General features: G+C 38.0%; 1 protein-coding gene across 1 annotated transcript; it reads left to right on the forward strand.

Moving 5' to 3' along the window:
• The first annotated feature begins 370 nt into the window (after positions 1 to 370).
• LOC146316387 (guanine nucleotide-binding protein G(i) subunit alpha-1) lies at positions 371 to 14544 on the forward strand. The gene is made up of 9 exons (XM_084734275.1): positions 371 to 858; positions 6037 to 6079; positions 7523 to 7664; positions 9124 to 9281; positions 9413 to 9541; positions 10453 to 10582; positions 10663 to 10816; positions 13183 to 13375; positions 13467 to 14544. The coding sequence occupies exons 1-8, from the start codon at positions 741 to 743 to the stop codon at positions 13371 to 13373; spliced, it is 1065 nt and encodes a 354-aa protein (XP_084590401.1). The 5' UTR covers positions 371 to 740; the 3' UTR covers positions 13374 to 13375; positions 13467 to 14544.
• The last annotated feature ends 6167 nt before the right edge of the window (positions 14545 to 20711 follow it).

The following is a 20711-nucleotide window of genomic DNA, read 5'->3' on the forward strand; positions in this document are numbered from 1 at the left end:
CTACAGTAAATCCAAATAATTACTCATTAAATTAAGATAATGAAAACTGTGAAACTGTAAGTCAAACTTACTACTTCAAAATTGTGACAAAATTGTGATTTTGAATCAGAACTAATGATGCAAAGTCAAAATTTTCAGCATTTTATAATTTTGACAAAGTATCTCAAATGCTATACATTCTGTACTTTTTTGTCCTTTTTACCACGCATAACTTTTCGTGTATTTTTGCCTTTTCTTTGAGAAAATGGTTTTGCACGACAATCACAGCAGACAGGTCGACAGATAATTAAGAAGCTTAATTTTTGAAAGAAGCTTGTTGCTCTGCCACGCATGCGCAGTTTACAGGTATGTGCGAAGAACAGGAAGCGAACAATTTGAGAGTCCTCCGCCGCAGATGCTGCTCTGCTGTGTGTCCACTCCCTTCTTCTCTCTGTGAATGATACTGGCTGTGCTCCACTCATTTGACTAGTTGAACACACGCAGGAGGGCTAGTCCTCATTATAGCCGCTGTTTGTGGTGATCAAACTCAAATATTTGAGGCCGTGTGCTCGGGAGCTTGAGTGCGAGGTTAGGGCGTGTTTGAATCTCAAGTGTTGGAGAGACAGACTGCCTCCTCCTCCTTCTCCTCCTCCTCCTCACTGGATGCTAGCTCGATAGCCTTTGCATGTCGTTGCACGCCTAGTTAAAGTTGTGTTTTAGTCTACATTTTTTTATTTATTCGGAGGTCAGCTTAGAAGAAGATGGGATGTACTCTGAGCACGGACGACAAGGCGGCGCAGGAGCGGAGCAAGATGATCGACAGGAATCTGCGGGACGACGGAGAAAAGGCTGCCCGGGAGGTCAAGCTGCTGTTGCTCGGTGAGAGAAAGATGGATGGACAGGGGAACGGGGACTCGGTCTATTTGCTGGAAAGGGACCTTTCTACTGCACACTGTCCGCTTCAAACTCTTATCAAGCCGTTTCATATTAAAATGTGTTTTAATATCGGCTAAATCAAAAGTTTTATCCTGCTGCGTTAGCGCTGAACAACTTGACGGTTTAACTTTAAAACAAACAAGCGGTGGAGTTTGAGGCGTTTTATATGAATGGCTCTGTGCTAGTGGTGCAGTTACCTAAAAAGTTAGAGGTGCTAGAGTTACTTTATTTTCTCCACAAGAAATTAAATTAACGTTAGTAATTAAGGTAGTTATCAGTTCGCTGCGTGATTACGTTTTGCTACCACCCAGCGCCACTAAGTCTCTAAGCTAATTTAGCAATTAGCCGCTTAGCTAACATTCGGTTAGCGCAGCGACGCTAGCTCGGATTAGCTATCCGAAAGCCTCACCTCAAACAATGTCTGACATGAAATCTTTCAACAGGTCTGCCCGTCCGAAATGCCTGCACTGTTTTCGTTACTGTTACACATTGATTTAATTATCCTAATTTAAATCACAGTAGCTAACTTGGCTATCTTCCTGTTTCTCGCCCATTGATCTCAAAATATAAACACAGGCTAAGTTAACGTACTTTAGGCCGGATGATCCTGTGCAGTTTGTACCAATCTGCCAAACTGGAGGAAATCATCCAGTGCTTCTGCACAGATTTTAAATCAATGTCCGTGTCTGTGTGAATATCACATAAATGAGTGGTGAGGTAATGCTGTTTAACGAGTCTGAATCTTTCTGTTAACTCCAGACCTGGAATGAAGGCTTGAAAAAGGGGAGTTCCACACATTAAAAAAGAAGATCATTTCTCTTTTTTAAATTATTATTATTTATAATGTAATGTTATGTTGTGTATGAGTAATTGCAATTTCATGCCTTGTTTTAACCAAAACGAGGTTAGCTGCTAGGACGACTGAGGGGAAAAACATTGATATGGTTATTTGCATATGCTGACCATGGTGATCATTTCAATCAGCTGGAACAGGCAAATATTTAAGGCTGCAACGCTTAATTAATTTGTTGTCAACTATTAAACTAATTGTCAGCTATATTCATTACTAAGTAATCAGTTTGAGTATTTTCTTTTAAAGAAAATTTCTCTGAGTCCAGCTTCTTAAATATGAATATTTTTAGTATGGGTTATTAGTAAGGGACAAGTACAGAAAAAACATTGTCAGTTGCATCAGCAGTGTCCAATTTACTGTACAAATGGGGCTGCATGATTTGTTAAACAAAAAAGTCATGTTGTGGTTATTTTGACTGAAATTGAGATGTGTGATATTAGTGGAAATAATCAGTTCTGCATTATAATTTTCATGTTCCCTGAAGATAACCTATTAAAATAATGATGATGTGATATATACTGAGGTCTGTACCAGACAAACATGTTTATTTTCAAGATTTTTTTTTCCTTTTTCAGAAAATTGCAATTTGGTTCTGGTTTTACGATTTGGATATTGCACTTGACCATATTACAATTTTATTGTGATTAATTGTGCAGCCCTATGTACAAGAGTTTATAGCCAAGGCTAACTTCTAACACCAGCTCCTCAACGGGCATTGATTGTTCAAGAGATTAAAATTACATGTGTAGTGTAAAATTTTAATATCAGTCCATATAGTAATCAAGAGCAGGAACAACCACCATCCATGAAAACACACAAACAAACAAACATACAAACAGACAGCTAAAGCAGACAAACCCACAAAACATCAGGAACTCAAGAATACAAACTGTAGCCTAGTGAGTGTTATGATTACAAGTCTGACTAACCAGAACTGGTTTCTTTACTCCTTTGTGACAGCTAACTAAACATTATTGGGTAGTGGACAAAACAAGACATTTGAGAAAGTCATCTTGGGTTTTGGGAAACACTGATTAACATTTTTTCACTTTTTTGACATTTTATTTGCAAAACAACTAATCATAATTAAAGCTTAAAGATTAATCTACAATGGAAAAAATATTAGTTGCAGCCCTACAAATGTGTTCAAAAAGTCTTATTACTGAACTATAGTACTGCATTGATATATGTCACTAATTGATCATTCAAATGTATCAGTATTACTTATATGTTTTATCTGGAATTGTTTCATCGTTTCAATGAAAGCTGCCACACCTTCCCTCAGTTCTTCCTATTACTGGAAGCTAATGGCCACCGCTGGCTGTCTCAGTCAGGAAAAGACAGGGAAGAGGTTGCATAGCAACTTATGCAGACTGCCTGACTGCAATAAGCATCTGTGGCGAGTGTATACACAACAGAGACGACTAGTGCATGCTAACTGGATTTCTGCCTGGACTGTGCAGCTGAAACATGCTGTTTCAAAAATGCACCAGTATTTTTCAGCTTTTTTAGTTAATCTCTGCTCAGGCAGGTCTTTATTTCATCACAGGTATCACAGGTCTTTTTTCCAACATGTGACTTCACCACAGACACTGTACATGGCTCGGCTGCAGCAGTCGGTTCTTGTGTGTATGTGCGTCATTTGAGATAGACCTGATTTGAATTTTCATGGCCGGGTTTTTTCCTGTCACGATTCCCACAAGCACCTGCATGAGATGTTAGATATTGGTTTGTGGATTTGTTGTCTGATGGGGGAATTACCATATGTCTTTGAACACATGGATGTATTTTTTTTTTTATTATTATTTCATATGTGTCATTGGATGTCTTCTACACTGTTTCTGAGCAAGACAGTAACATATGCAGCTTTACTTTACATGGTTATTGCAGTTTGCTGCTCTGTCAGGCATCCTACTGGGGGAGTTTGCATTAATGCAGTAATCTGCAAATGACATGCTCTTGAGACGCGTGTTTTGAGTGGGAGGATTGCCTCAGATGTACACTGTTTGTGCACTCAACAAATGCAAATCATAAAGACTGATCATTGTGCCGGCATTTTCATGTAATGTAACAGAGAAAACAGCAGAGACGAGATGTGGGCTCAGTGTTTATTATTTTCTGGGGAGATATCTGGGTTTCATGTCCCGAGGTAAATGTGTGTTTCCTGGTCCAGCCAGTATAGCCTTATCAAGCACCCTGGCTTTGTGACAAATTTTTACTATTTTACCTTTTCCATTTTTTTTGCCATAATGGCCATCCATTAAGCCCTTTAATTTCAGCAGCTCAGTGAGGTGTGAATGTGTGTTTGGAAATTCAATTTAAATGTGTTATGATGTTTGCAGTCATATTGGCTCTGTGTCTGTGGTGCGTTGCTGTTTATCATATGGGACAATGAATTGGTGAACAGTTCTCCTCACCGGGGAACTGAGAGTCCCTGCAGAGGTAAGGTAATTAAAATGTTGTGAGCACAGCAGAAAACACTCCTGTATCTCAGAGGAAGCTCGAGAACTGTATGAGGGAATATGTAGCAAACACTTACTTGGCTAGTTCAAATACATCACAGATTTAAACCATTATGTTTCTTATATTTCTTATAGGCAAGTACGTCTTACATGGCTTCTGCAGGTCTTCTAAAAGTCTCAAATACAACAAACAGATTTTTTGGCCTTAAAATAGCTTAACCATCTTAAGTACAAGGGCGTCATTGACTGGATTATGAAGTTTAAGTTATTTTTATAAAGATACATTAACTGTGGTCTTGCTTTTAAATGTTTTGGGGAAAATTTTGGATTGATAATATTCTAACAAAAACTAAACCACCGTGGAACCAATAACCACTAATGCAAACTGTGCAGCCATGGTCAAAATATATAATTTCTGCAATGGAAGTCCATGTACTGGACAGCGACTGGATGAACCTTCAGTGCCATGTTGTTGGTTCAGTGTTGTGTTTTTAGCTAAATTACCGTTTCTGTCCCTGGTGTGTTAAAATGGGAACTAAGCTAACGTTTGCTCAGCAGGAGGTAGCATCACATAAAACCTCGCTTAAATTAAGACTGACTTGTTAAAAAGCAAACATAACACAGTTCCATAAATATACCAGTTTGTAGGCATACCTAGACTTAACAAAACTGTGCTTAATCTAAATTTTTCTACCATTATTTCTATTATTAGCTCTATTAGCTGCTAATGTTAATCAGCTCATGCAGCGAGCTACCATGAAAGGTGTTACTATATAACACTAGACCACAGTATAATCTGATTTTCCTCATGGCCTTCCTACTTTTTTATTGCCATTATGAAATGGGTCTCTCTAATCATCTTAAAAAAGGTCTTAAAGTCTTAAATTCAACTCGTTGAAACCTGCGGAAATCCTATCTTAACTTTTACCTTTAAAGCTGTGTTGATGTCATATTGTATCATGTAATGTTGTATGTTGGTCTAACACAAATCAACAATCTATATGAGACACATCTGACTGCTCTAAGTCCAACCAGCCAGTCTGATGCAGCATGAGTTTGTAACCCAGGGACGTTTAATCTGCATATAATCTGATTGCCTGGAGGATCCAGTTGATTAATCCAATTGCACTGTGACCTGGCTAAACCTGGCTTTAGACACATCTTTACTGCATTCGATGACAGTGTAGCCCTCTGACACTCTGCAGGTTAAAGTTGACGCATTTTGTGTGTGTTTGGTTGAATTATTGGTTTTTGATAGGAGATGTAGGCTAAAATGTCAAATTTAGCAGCATGTGCGTGATTTTTGTGCTTGTAATGTAGGGCTGCACAGTGTATACTGATTGCTGTTTTATGATTGCCTAGTTTTGGGATAAAAGTGAAAGAATTTTCACAGATTGTGCAGCAGTACACAACCATTGCAACCTCTGTGAAAATACAACCAATGAAGCTTGAAATAACTGTAGTCCCAACTAAGAACGGTCGATAAAACAGAACCTGTGACAAAAATGAAAACACAATTTTACTGTGATTTACATATCTGAAAGGCGAGTGGGAAAACTGATTTATCTTTGTGGAATACTTGAAGGGGTCATAGTTGTACTAATCTTCATGTCACAGCAAATAGTTCATTCAACAGAAAAACATGAAAATAAAAATACAAAACTGTGTATGCATGTGTTGTGTTTAAATCCACACTGGTAAGTAATTAATGCATGATCAGTTTGGAGGGGTGTTGTTAATCTTGTATTAACTTGTCTGTGATTTATGTAATTGTATATCTATAATTTCCATTTTTTTCTATTTCAGGTGCTGGAGAGTCTGGGAAAAGTACAATTGTTAAACAGATGAAGTAAGTGTGAATGTCCAACATCACATGTAACAATACACAAATCATGGCTGTTACACTTCAAGTATTGTTAGTTAAAGAATCATCTGCAGAACAACAGCAGTGTTTTAGTCCCTTTGACTAACATCAGATGGAGTAGAGTGAAAATGACATACTTTGCACCAGAACAGCTGATACAGCTGGGATTATTCGTAATCAACAGGTGACACACTCCTGACACACTCATGATGTGTGACATCATTCATTTGTTCACTGTTGCCTACATAATGGACATGGTGTTTTTACTCCAGAGTGAGCAGGAAATTGAGATATCAGACACTTAATTATGACCATCATCATCTTGCATCATCTCCGGCAAGTTTTATGTTGAATAACCATAATTTTCTGTAATACTTTAGAAGTGAAGCTTTGCAATGTTGGATTTCTAGCTGAAAGACAGTTTTTAGTTCCATTGTGGGAAGCATGAGGACACTATACAAGCATTTCTCATTAATTTTACAATTTGGCTTGGACTAGGGCTGCACAGTTAATCAAAATATTGTCCAAAGCAATACATGACACACAATATGACAAGGTGCAATAAATCCAAATTGTATAGGCTGCAATTTTTTTATGAGAAAAAATGTGTGACAAAACAGTATTATAATGTTGTCCTGTAGTGCTGCAGAGACCAACAAAGGTATACAGAGATACCTACAAATCTTGTTCTCCAGATGTCAGAGAATATGTTTTTCTCTTTTCAGTGATGAAATGAAAATTATGATGCAGAAATGATCATTTCCACGAATTGTGAACCATATTGCCATTGCAATATCCTTAAAAATGTTTGCAATATGCTTTTGTTTTTGTTTTTGTTTACCATATACAACGCTAATGTGGACACAAAAATGGTAGTGAGTTTATGTGGTGCATTGTGTAGTGAGTAGGGAGTATTTTTGAAAACCATGTTTAAGCTTACTAGGAATAATTAGAAACACATTGTTAAATTATGACCCAAGTATTCCATGTTACTTAAAAACAATCAAAGTATTGGTCTCTTACCTGAATAGCAGCCATTTAAAATCAAACAAATGATATATCTTACAGAAAATGGCTCACATTACAGTTTTTATTTATTTCATACATGTGTGAATTCATTGAATATCATAGGGTACAGTCTAGATGTGCTATATATGAAAAGTTCCCTGAAATAACTTCTGTTATGATTTGGCGCTATATAAAATAAAAATTGAATCAACTTGAATTCATTGAATTCAGATTGTGGTTGCAAATAATTTCCCAGTTTCCCAGAGTGTAAATTTAGTCTTTCATGTCCCCCTTTTTTGAAACTTGTACCATAACCGTAAATACAGTAACTGTGGTTTGTCTTAAAAAACAACACTGCCATTTAATAGAACTACCACTATAAAGCTACTTATAGACTAATGTCTTGTCTTTGTGTTCCAGGATCATCCACGAAGCAGGATACTCAGAGGAAGAGTGTAAGCAGTACAAGGCCGTGGTCTACAGCAACACCATCCAGTCCATTATCGCCATCATCAGAGCAATGGGACGCCTCAAGATTGACTTCGCTGATGCAGCCAGAGCGGTCAGTGGTGGAAAACAAAGCTTACATTTCTCTCTTTTCTTGGGATATTACAGGTTATATTTCTGTGCAAATTCATATCTCGGTGCTATAAGGGCAACAACTGTGCAGTCATATGTCACCCTTCCCTACTGGGCAATTTTCTTCTCACCCCGTCCTATGCAGCAGGTCAGATAGAGCTGGTAGGGGTTGAGTATCACATTCATAACGCGTCATTAAAGCAGAGGCTTACTGACATGAGAAATGCCTCTGGGTCCTACGTTGATACATGTTTTGCTGCTGACAGGGGATTTTATAGTTTATAGTATTAATCAGCAAGATCTCCTTTTTCTTGCTATTTATAAATAAAATTATTATAAATACTTATTATTATTTGCAGAATTTGGGCTCATTGGTTTGGTGTTTTTGTAGAAGTGTAGAATACGATTACCACATGCTGCGAATAAATACAGTGCAGGCTGCTGAGTATTTTATTTCTTCTCTTTTCTAAACTGACTCCTGTTTCATTTTCCAAATCTGTTTTTTTTCCTAGCATAACAAGAGGCTTAGTCATTGCCTCAGCATGACTGGCCTGGCTCTGTCATTGTGACCAATTTAACACCCAATGCTTTTCTTTCTTGATTTTTATGCTCTGACACATCAATTTTTGGCTATTGACCTGCTTAAGACACCGTGTAGCTTTTGAAATCTAATTTTATGCAAAGTGTCATGGCTGAAAGAACTGGAACAGAAAAGTAATTTGTCATTTTAATTCATTGCTTACATCATTTACAAACAGGCATCTTTGTCAGTGGCAGAAAGCTTTTACTGTGATTTCATGAGAAATGACTGCAAATCCATATTCAGTCAATGAGGATTATTATGTTATTGGATCAAATCTAATGTAATTTTGCCATCATGCAACAAATGTGCCAAACAATGCTCCCAAGTCTTTGTTTGTTTGTTTGTTTTTTTGACAAATTTAATGCATCTGGCATCTGCAGAGTCTGAACGTTTTGTAAACTATCCTTACAGCCAAAAAATTAAATTTTTCAAGCAAAACTGATCTATATCCATATTTAGGGCTGCAACTAACAATTATTTTCATTATTGATTAATTGCCAGACATTTTCTTGATTCATTGATTAGTTGTTTCATGCAGAAAATATCAGAAAATACTGAAAAAATGGTGATCTGTATTTCCCAGAGCCCAAGGTGATATCCTCAATTGTCTTATGTCCACAACCCAAAGACTTTCAGTTTACTGTTGTAAAGGATTAAAGAAACATAAACATTTGAGAAGCTCAAATCAGAGAATTTGAACATTTCTTCTTAAAAAATGGCTCAAAACCATCAAATAGATGATCAAAATAGTTGGCAATTAAATTAATGTTTAGCAACTAATCAATTAATCAACTAATTATTCTGTTTATGTTAAAAAGCTGTGGATTCTGACTAAAATTGGAGGGGTTTGTCTCGGCAGGATGATGCACGGCAGCTGTTTGTGCTGGCGGGCTCAGCAGAAGAGGGCTTCATGACAGGAGAGTTAGCCGGGGTCATCCAGCGGCTGTGGAAAGACGGAGGAGTTCAGGCCTGCTTCAGTCGCTCCCGAGAGTACCAGCTCAATGACTCCGCAGCATAGTGAGTCGTTTGCACTGACACACATACAGGAACTAGCGTGGGACTTTACATGGCAGAATTCCCCATTCTCAACTGTTACTGTGCAAACCTCTGTTTTATTTAGTATGTGTTGAATTTTTTTCTTCCTAAAGCTACCTGAACGACTTGGACAGGATATCCCACGGTGCTTATGTGCCCACCCAGCAGGATGTGCTGAGGACCAGAGTCAAAACTACTGGTATTGTGGAAACGCACTTCACTTTCAAGGACCTGCACTTCAAGTGAGTACAACCCAGCACAATTTGTCCAGTCATTTAACTGTATTTACAGTACATGACGATTATTGATTCTCTCATTATTGTGATATGAGCCTAGATACCGTTTCAGATTTTCAAGATTGTTATATAGTGATAGTCTATAAAACAGGAAACACACTTATGCCCTGTGTTACAGTAAAGTGCTGTCATTTTCTTATTTTAACTTAGTTAATATTTGCCTTTACCCACTTAGTCATTATATTCATATTACTGATAATATCAAAAACCTTATCGTGTTATTATTTTGTCAAAAGAACAATAGCATCCCTTCAATGTTGTTGCAATATCAATAAATATCAATATTGAGGTATCTGGTCAAAAATATTGTGATATTTTATTGTGTCCATATCGCCCATCTCTACTAGCTATATTCATGAAAAATAACATCAGAAAATTGGCAACAGGAAAGAATGAGATGGACTCAGCTCCATGTACAAAAATAACTCTCAAATCGACTTTTCTGCTCCTAGCAACCATTATTTCAGCTTCCTTGTGGACTGAAAATGACCTTGGCAGAATGGATGCATCAGTCGTGACTGATTGGTCCGGAGAAAACACTTCAGTCAGATTATTTGGCTTAGCATTGTTTTACCTAGTGCTTTATTAGCATTAGTTAAAACACAACAAATGTTCCAGTGTCTCGAATCAATATAGATTACAGAGTTGTATTGTCACACAGTGCTCTGTACTACAGGAAAACAACAGAAGCGGAAAGGGTCTGAGTCCTGTGTCCAAGGATCCTGCTAATAATGCACCATGGCTACAGATAGATTAAGAATTATTATCAATGACTGACAGGGTGATACATTTTGATGAGTGAACATTTGTATGCTAGTTATGTTATTTAACACTGTGTATCTGTCATCTTTCTGCAGAATGTTTGATGTGGGCGGACAGAGATCAGAGAGGAAGAAGTGGATCCATTGTTTTGAGGGAGTCACCGCCATCATCTTCTGTGTGGCTCTGAGTGATTACGACCTCGTGCTGGCTGAGGATGAGGAGATGGTAACACCTTCACATACCCTGAATTCTGTATGTTCTCCTTCTCTGGTTGGTTACCAACGTGGGTCTCTCTTCTCTTTCAGAATCGGATGCATGAGAGCATGAAGCTGTTTGACTCCATCTGCAACAACAAGTGGTTCACAGACACCTCCATCATCCTCTTCCTCAACAAGAAAGACCTGTTTGAGGAAAAGATCAAAAAGAGCCCGCTCACAATCTGCTACCCAGAATATGCAGGTGGGAGACGCATACACGAACATGCAAATTCTGTGCCTTCATTTTAGTGTTGTACATAAACCATGAAATCCAGCCATGTGTATTTTGATTTTTTGAGTAACGGCATTGCAGAGTCTAAAATCATATCTCTACAAACTAATGCCATCAAAATAATTTTAATAATGATAAAAACAGATAAAAATTGAAAGATATAGGCTTTAAAATGATTTTTGAAATGATGTTTGGTTTTTAGACTCTAAGCTGAGGTCCAGAAGACACTCGCTCACTCGCTTCAGTTGTCCGTGTGTTAAGCACACGGTCTGTCAGCCCCTTGTTGCCACTCAAAGGTGTGGCAGCCTCCACAGATTACACAAAACTTTTCCTTTATTCTCTTTCCGCTCTGCTCTCAAACTGTGTGGGCTGCGTATAACAATGTGTCCTTGTCTTGTTCACCAATAGTTATTGATACTCATATTTCACAGATGTATCCATATCAACATAACATTACCTGACAAGACACACGTTTTGTATGATTAACAGATAAACAAGCTCTCCCCATCTGGGGTCAACCAAGTTTATTATTTTATAAGCTGTCAAGAACAATGTTTCTTTGATGTGGAGATCCCACAACCATCTGACCTTCCATGTGATTCAGCTACATAGAACAAACTTGTATAAAAAAAGGTGTAATAAAGGTTTAATAAAGCAAAAGCAAAGCATGTCCAACCTTTCACTTCGGTTATTCCTCAGTAACAAGTATCACCGTTTTCAGATGAAACGGAGAAAAACTAGAAGGGCACTCAGAGAGCACTGACCCCTGACAAGGCCAGTAGTCTTCTGTGATATGCAGATCTGCTAGTGCAAACATCACGATCAATGTTTACTCTAGTGCAGACAACTCATATTTGGATATAAGTTAGAGTATAATTATTTGCATAATATCTGTGTGTTTATGTTTCTATAGTTGCACTTAAGTTTGAGGGGAAAAAAAGCATTGTTACAATTTTACAGATGTAATTGTACCAGTTCTCCCATGAAAGCATTGTCCCTGAGTGCTCCGTAACGACTGCATCTGTATGCGTTTGAGTAACTACATGTGTAGGCTACCCCAGAGGATTACTGCCAGCTGTGAATGTGAATTGTGACGTGGAGTAATTGTATTACAATAAGTGGTTGTTTTGTCACTATTGAACTTTACTACCATCTACTGGATTATAAGATATTTGACATTTAAGGCTGAATGCCCTACCTCGCAATGCTAACAAAAGTGTTGTGTATCTGCCCCTGTTGAACAACAGTACCAAAAACATAACCCTCTTGACGGAGGTATAAGAGGGCAGGTCAGTGTCAGTAAAGCTGACACTGTCAACCAGGCAGTTAATTTAGCAAAAAAAAAAAAATACTGCAGTCAAATTAGATAAAAACTATATTCAGTCAACACACGTGCACTGTTACACTCCTGTACAGTCTAATGCAATACAACATTTCTGCCAATAATTTTCTACAAAGCATAAATTTTCAGTTTTTGTTGACAGAACGGTGATAATAATGTCATAATTCTGTTTTATGTTTAGTATGCGTGAGTCAGACTGCGGGCTAATCAGATTTGTTTCACAAATCAGAAGATGCACTGTTGGCACTTTTATTTGCAAGTGATGAGATTGGATTTGTGTCCAGACATTACCAACCTATCTGCATGGGTTGCTGTGGTTACCATGTAAGCATCAGTTACTACGTACACATGTACATAAAAATGGAGAGCCATCATCTCGCCCTCCAAATGATTGTGCTGTCAAGTTGCAGCGGACAACTCCTCCATCATGCCAGACTCTGTTGTCCACAGTGCTGCTCTGCTAGTAAAAGAATGGATCCTGGTTAGACGCTCTGATGCACTTCTGTCACTCTGGATTTAACGCTGTTGACACTTTGAAATCTGGTTTGAGTGGCCAGATTAGAAACCCATCTGTTGAAATTGCATTTCAAACTTCCTCTAAATGTGGCTTGGATCCGACTTGCAAAAAAATCTAATTTAATGTGTTTATTTGCTGTCCATACTCAATGTGGATATGTGGAAAAACAGATTTGGGCTAGCAGTCGGAACAAGGCCTTATTGCTGTCACTGTACTGGTGTTTTACTGCTTTATATTGAATGGTTTTAATATTCTGCCCCCCTCACGTATATAAATCAAGCAAACAAAAAGTAAGAAAGCTACCTGTCAATAATATGTGGCTTGTGAGTATATGTTCAACCACTTTCTATTGTATGGCACATAAACTTCCCATATCAGAGTACTGAGGGCGCAGTTTTAATGTTTTGTTTGACAGTACATAGGTTTTTTTTTTTTTAGTTTTACACTGAGTTCTTAAATTTAATTTAATTAATTCAGGCTCCAACACCTACGAGGAGGCAGCCGCTTACATTCAGTGCCAGTTTGAGGACCTGAACAAGAGAAAGGACACGAAGGAGATCTACACCCACTTCACCTGTGCCACCGACACCAAGAACGTGCAGTTTGTGTTCGATGCTGTCACTGATGTCATCATCAAGAACAACCTGAAGGACTGCGGCCTTTTCTAAAGGTAACGTCTGCTGCTTCAAGGCCGAGCTGTTGTGGTCTGTCAGGTTGTTCTCCTCTAATCGTGCCATCCTTGTTTTCTTCTTTGTGTTCAGGCAGCGCGGTGGCCGGCTTACCAAGTGACTTTATTCAAGAGGACTCTGACTGGAGGGAACTTCATGGCCCCTGCTGAGAATGTCACTTTTAACCTCTTATTAACTTATGTTCATCTCTAAAAGTTTTAAAGACGGTGTGTAGAAAAAACATTTTGTGTAAAGTATTTGTACAACTGTCTATGGCCGGGGATTTTTCACAGTTTTTAAAATGTGCTTGTTTTACCTTATTATCATTATTTTAAATTTTTATATAAAGGGGAGGGGGGGGGCTTCACATAATTTTTTTGTCCATGAATGAACACTTTTTGTCTTTTGTTTGTAGGTGCTTGTGCCTTGCATGCCTTAGTTGCAGTGTTTTCTTTTTGTTGAGTTAGATGTTAGCTTCATGTAGATGTTACCCCCTCCATTCCACCCCGGAGTCCATATTATCTATTTTCTTTCAAATTATTTCATTGTCTCATTATTTTTGCCTCCTTGGACAAACCAAGCAAGACCAAGTCACTCTGTAGACCAATTCACTCTGACTCTGACATACTGTGAGAGCTGCGTGTAAATTTTTTCCGATGTGTGGTTTGCATGTGTGCTGCGAGTGGGAGCTTCTGTTTTGATTGAGGTGTGAGTGATTGTGTGTGTCTGTCTGTCTGTGTGAATGTGTGCACAATATAAAACAAAGGGACTTTATTCCTCTACTTGTCATCCTCTTTCAAAGTTTTATTTTTCTAAACGACCAAAAAAGAAGCTCTCTAATTATTGAGCGCACGTTGTTGGTGCGCTGCTACAAACTAACATTCCTGATTGAATCATGAAGCAAAGAGAAGCTTTGAGAAGAGGATGCCAATGGCGGCCTTGTAGCAGACAGTAGGACCATATGTAGATCTGTGTTCAGTGCATAGACAGACGGACAGTGGCGGAGTACAAGTGCACTGTTATTGATCATGATCTGTGATGGTTTCAAGTTACATATCCCCCCTAGACCCCAACCCTGTTTCCATTGGACGGGCACATTAGTGGACTAATCTCCATGATTTTGCTAATAAAAGAGTTGCTGTGGTGAAACCATGGCAACTTATGCAATAAACACTTGTCTGTCCTGTTGTTTTTATTTGTTTTTGACCGATGGAGCAACATTTAATGTTCGTCACGGATTACGCACCTGAAATGATAAGTTGATCCATTTTCTTTCTTCTTTCTTAACAGCGACTGTTTTCTTAAGTAATGGATTATTTAAGTCAGTTTTCAAGACAAAGTGCCAAATATTCACTGGATCCAGCTTCTGCAATGTGAAAATTTCCTATTTCCACTTTTATTTTATTGTAATTATAATGTATTTTGGGTTTTAAACTTGTTGGCTGGACATTTTTCAGTAAGATGTGATTTGGTACACAAAACAGTAAAATAATTATCATGTTAAATGATAGTTGCAGCCCCACAACAAAGATTACATATCATTTGACTGTCTCACACCTTTGTACTGACAATAAATGTCCTCTGTAACCTTTCATGAATGAAATGTGTGCTAAACTCTAAATTAACAGCAGACAGTTTAAACAGTTAACTATCAAACTGACTTTGTGTCGCTTTCTAAGAGACACTAAGTTGCACAGTTTGGGTCCAAAACTACAGAAATCAGCTTTCCCTGAGTTCTTTGTTTTTGCTTCAGTGAGGAGCAGAAGCTTTGAGGATCTGACAGATCTACTACTGACGTATTTGCATCATGTAAACCAAGTTATCAGGAAAGTTTAGTAGCATTAGAAGAATCTTAAAGGTCCCCTTTTAGATATAATACTTCAACTTAACAGAATATACATAACATGTTTTGCTCTGACTGATAATTTGTTGCTTCTCCAGTTTAATAATCTACTTCCAAATTCTTAAAAGCTACTTGTTATATGTGATCTATTAATATGCAAATATAATTTGATAATAAACAACAACAACAATAATAATCTTCATCTGTATAGCACCGGTCATACAAGAAATTCACATAAAAAAGGGAGTGAACATGCCATAATTAATGGAAAATAAAACCCACTAAATAATAGTAAAGAAATAAGATAAATATGGAAACATGCATCTTCACATTAAATTATAGCATAAAAGCAAGGCTATAATGCCATAGTTAATGTGATAGAGAATTGATGAGAGGATAACAAAATAAACACAACAGAATACGTAGAACAAATTACATAAGGTGGAATATAAAACCAACTGAATAATAATAAAATTAAAGCTAAAAATAGAGTACATACTATACATGAAATTACCCACATTCAAAGAGGTACAAGAGGTGGCTCTTTGTGATAGCTTTGTCTCTCTGTGATACTTTTGTGTCCATTTGTGGTAGTTTTGAGTATCTTTTTAGAAGTGTTTGTTCTTTTTGTGACAGTTTTGTTAGTTTTCAGTGGTCCATCCAGGCTGGAGGGAGACTTTACTTGAAGTGAACTGAAAACCAGAGCAGTGGAGGATTCTCTCAGACGTCTGCCAGCACTGTTCAGTACAGTAAGTGTTCCCTCTAGTGGTCACATTGAATTACTACATGTAATGACCAAGACTGGTCATAAAAGAGACAGCTGAGGAAAATCTAATCACCAGTTTTAATATAATTAACAAAGATTGTTCCTGACAGAGATGTATTGGTCTTTCATATAAAATCTCCATTGGAAACACCCCAAGATTAGGACTAATTAATCCTGAACGGAGAGAGTGATTTTCTATCAAGCTGTGGTGATTTAAAGCAAGAACTGTGGTGAAGAATCCTTCCCAGTATTCATGAGCTGATCAACCACTAAAAGAATTAGTTTAGAGATAGTGATAGGCTTATCAGAACAACTGTCCATTCCCAGACATTTTTTATTTTAATGCATTTCATAAACACCAAGATGATGGCAACCAACAATCCTGCAAATGGGTCAGAGCAGTGCCAAGGCTGACTCCCGTCTCGCAGACTTAGCTAAGCCATCACTGCTCAAGCACAATGATTGGGCATTAGCTGAGAGGACACTATTTTTGGGAGGCATTGTGTGATTTGAAAGCTAACCGCAGAGTCATTTAGCTAATCCCCGAAGCCCTCCAAGGGAGATCAAACAGTGTGGATATGAAGCTTCTTCTAAGTGAAGGTGTAGTTGAGGAAAGAGGAAAGAGAAGAGGATGATGATGCTAATGATCAAACAGCACATCACTGCAGACTGCAGCCGGCCAGGGAATCGAATCAAAAGGAGTTCAGTCCAAACCACATATCTTGTCTACAGAAACTCTTTGAAAACAACCAGCTAATTTTTTGATCTGCGGCTTAACAGACTCCACATTTGCCACTTAAAAGGGTTAACATCTGAGAAGACTAGAAGAAATAGAATTTATAAGTTATGTGCAAGTTTTTGAGGATTATAGCTCGACTGATGGCTGATTTTAAGGTTGTTATTGTTGTTTGGGAGTTGAAGACTTCTGTAGCAATATATGACCTTTTTGTTGTTGTTGTTGTTTTTTGTTTTTTTGTAACCATACATGTATAACAAATACATTCTTATAAGGATCCCTCAGAGGAATAGTTCAGTTCTTTGAGAAACACACTCTTGCTGAGAATTAGATTAGAGGATTGATACCACTCTTATGTCTGTACAGTAAATATGAAGCTACATCCAGCAGCTAGTTAGCTTAGCACAAAGACCGGAAACAGAGGGAAACAGCTAGCCTGGCTCTGTCCAAAGGTAACAAAATCCTCATGCTAGCATTTTGAAAGCTAAAGACAACAAAACTCCAGGACAAGGGTGTAGATCAGAGATACTCAACTTCCTTTGCCCAGGGGGCACTTTTGCAAAGTAACAGGAGGCCTGTGGTCAGTTAACAGTAATAATAACATTATTCATTGGTTAAAATATAAAACATTATATTTTTTTCCATCTTTATTTTCCAAATTAACCAACCTATTTATTTAAATTATTAACTAAATTAACTTAGTGTAAGGATTAAAATATAAATAATCATCATCAGTAATTTAATAACCTGCATTTTAGTTGTAAATGTTTTTGTAATATCTGAAAGACTTTACACCACATTAAACACAGCTGTGTTTTTGCCCACCAGCTAAATTGCTTGTGAATGTTCAGTTTTTACCAGTCACTCAGTAGATTACCATTGTTGGCTGGTGAGTGAAGCAAATCTCCCAGCCACTTGCATATTTGACCAACATTTGGCTGGTGGTTGGTGCTAATTTTGTTCGCTATGTTGGAATGAATCATGAACATAAACTGCTCCTACCAAGGACAGAATGAACAACATATTTAAGCTTTCTTAGTGTGAAATACAAATTTATGGGATCTGAATTATCCTCATTTCAGAACATCTTTTGCCCTCTTCAGTCAATAGTTGTCTTCTCCTGCAGAGCTCACTGATCCCACTGCACTTTGCCTGTAAGGCCTTCATGCAAAGATCAGCCTTCTTGCTGTTACTAACAGCCCAATGAATCCCTTCACACAAAACAGCCATATCTGTGTCTCCTTACAGAGAAAAACAGCATAATTTTCGTTGTGAATTAGAAAATGATCAGGGAGCCACCCAGCACCCCGTGGGAACCAAATTTGGCCCACGAGCTGCAATTTGAGGTTCAGTGGCGTAGAATTTGGAAGTGATGGTGGAGACATGTCCCTGCCACTTTCCAGGGACTACTGAACTGTCCCTTGCAATAACTTTGATAAAAATAATAAAATGTGTCCATCTGTGTGTGGTCAATGTTAGTTAGTGAGATTCAGTAACACACAGCATCTGTGGTCATTATAGATACAAACCAATGCATTATTTGAAATTCTGAAATGTACCTTTACGACATCCTGTGTTGCCTTGAGACAGGAGAAGCAACATCATCAGACAGCACCTTGTTTTTCTTGAGTTAGTTGGGTGGTGTACATGCTATGAACAGATGCTTGTTGCTGAGCTCCAGTTTACTTTTACTCTTAGTAAGCAGACAGTAAGCATTGTGGAAACCCTTTTACCAGTGTGGATGGTAAAACCTGTTGCACCACCCTTACATGCCTCACAGTATTTTGGTCCACTGCCTACCTACAGCTGTGTGTTTTTTCTGACTGTCAAAATATTTCATATGAATATGAATTATGAGACTACACACACACACACACACACACACACACACACACACACACACACACACACACACACACAGACTCTCTTAGGGACTTTCTAAAAAGCAACTCTATTATTCAGACTATCAGGGGAAAGTAAGAAATAAACACAAATCTGTTATTTTGTTATTCATTCCCATGCATGATGTAATCTGAGTCAGTGGCTCTTCTGGCAGCAGCACAGCATCTCTCCCTCTGCTCCTGCACTGTGTGAGTGAGAATGAGTTACTATGGTTACAGGACGCTCAGTGTTTCTGTCACTCTGGAACTTTGTGACAACACAGGAGGAGGACAGGATATGGTGGCCCGCCACCAACAAACCAAGTCATGGTTCCTTTAAACCTGAATTTGTGAGTTTTGGGTTGGTCTCTTTATATCAGTGTAAACAAACGTGAACAGATCATGGAAGCATGATGGAAGCAAGTTTATGTGGAAAGAAAGTTGCCATTTTAAATATCCAGCAGATGGGTAACATTATATTCATCATACTGTGTTTGCGTCTACTCTAATAATGATTCTTCTTTTTGCTCTGTTTTTTGTCTCCACCACCTCATGAGGGAAATAACTGGCTAAAGGACTAGCTTTTATATCTACAGAGGGCCTGCACCCTCTGTAGATATAAAAGGGCTTTCTCAGGTAATGAAAACACAACAATTCTTATTTTCAGGTGATTATACACTAATGAAAATGAATATTATATTCCATTTCTGCCATATTTGCCAATAAAACCCTGTAAATCTTACAAACTGGACCTCTTACAAAACAGAGCTGTGAGCTGTATTAGCAAAACAATGAGATGGGAGACACTAAAAATAAACATAGGCATTTGGTCTATTGTTAATTTGATTAGTATTGATTGGTGCAACTTCAAATTTGAATTATGACCAAGATATCCACCGACCAGGACATTTTAGAGTTTAAAAATACACTTGTCACTGCTCTCTGGTGGACAAATAATGCTGTTGTTTCTAAATTTCCTCAAAAATACCTTTTCTATTTATGTACTTGTGTCAGCCAACATGCACGCTGATTCCAATTTAGGGATAAACTCATATCAGCTGATACTAGCTCAGCTGAGTTTTCAGTCAAGCTTATGTAGGGAAGTCTTGGTGGTTTGGTTCGGAGTCAGATTGGACTTTCTACAGGTGTACTCTGCCATCACAAGTTTCACTACATAATTAAATTTCATTGTGAGCTTGGAGAAAAAAGCTAACATGATTTAGTTGCCAATTCCCTGAAGCAAGTCAGTCTAATTAACTTATTCTCTATGTGTGCTGTGTGTGTGTGTGTGTGTGTGTGTGTGTGTGTGTGTGTGTGTGTGTGTGTATGTGTGTGTGTGTGTGTGTGTGTGTGTGTGTGTGTGTGTGTGTGTGTCTGTGTGTGGGCGCATGTTTGAAACTGATTTTTAACCGCTCCTCCAGTCCAGCACACCCTTGGGTTTCTGACTGGTGCTGCTTCTGTGGTGTCTATTTAATTTTAAAGTTTGAAACATCATCCAAACATCATTACTGTCTCAGTAGACATTAGATGATAGTTAATATGTTTGTCTGCAGTCTGTTCTCTTTTTTTTTTTAAGCTCTCGCACATCTGTGGATAAAATAAAGATGATGAAGATGAGGAGGAGTCTGTTCACCCTGTTGAGAGCGTCTGTATGAAGGTGACCTCGCTCCTCCTGTCTTTGCCGAGCAATAAAAACAACTTAGTGTGCATTTCTTCCCCAACAGCAAATGCACAAAGTAGAGAGTCAATGAGGGAGGCAGTGAGCTAAATCCATATAATCTCTATTGAAATTCCCCCTCTGAGTGCGCAGACTGCCTCGTGTTATTGTATTTTTGCCTTCTGTTGTTGGCAGTCTGCTTTAGGATGCTCATTACTTTCTTGTCTATAATGATGATATAAAGTAATATCCTTTTCTTTCATCCTCCTCCCCCACCAAGTGTACACAAACACAGTCACAAATATATTTACAGACAGCCTGAGGAAGCCTCTATGGATGCTTCTGCTGTGCGCAATCACACCCAATACAACTGTTTTATTTTGATCATTAACATTCTGGCAGAAAGAGAAATGTTTGATGGAGTTCTTGCAGTTTTCAGGGATAAAATAACAGATA

This window comes from Lutjanus erythropterus, chromosome 13 (assembly GCF_056507025.1).
Source record: "Lutjanus erythropterus isolate fLutEry1 chromosome 13, fLutEry1.hap2, whole genome shotgun sequence".
In the NCBI taxonomy this organism is placed as follows: domain Eukaryota; kingdom Metazoa; phylum Chordata; class Actinopteri; order Lutjaniformes; family Lutjanidae; genus Lutjanus; species Lutjanus erythropterus.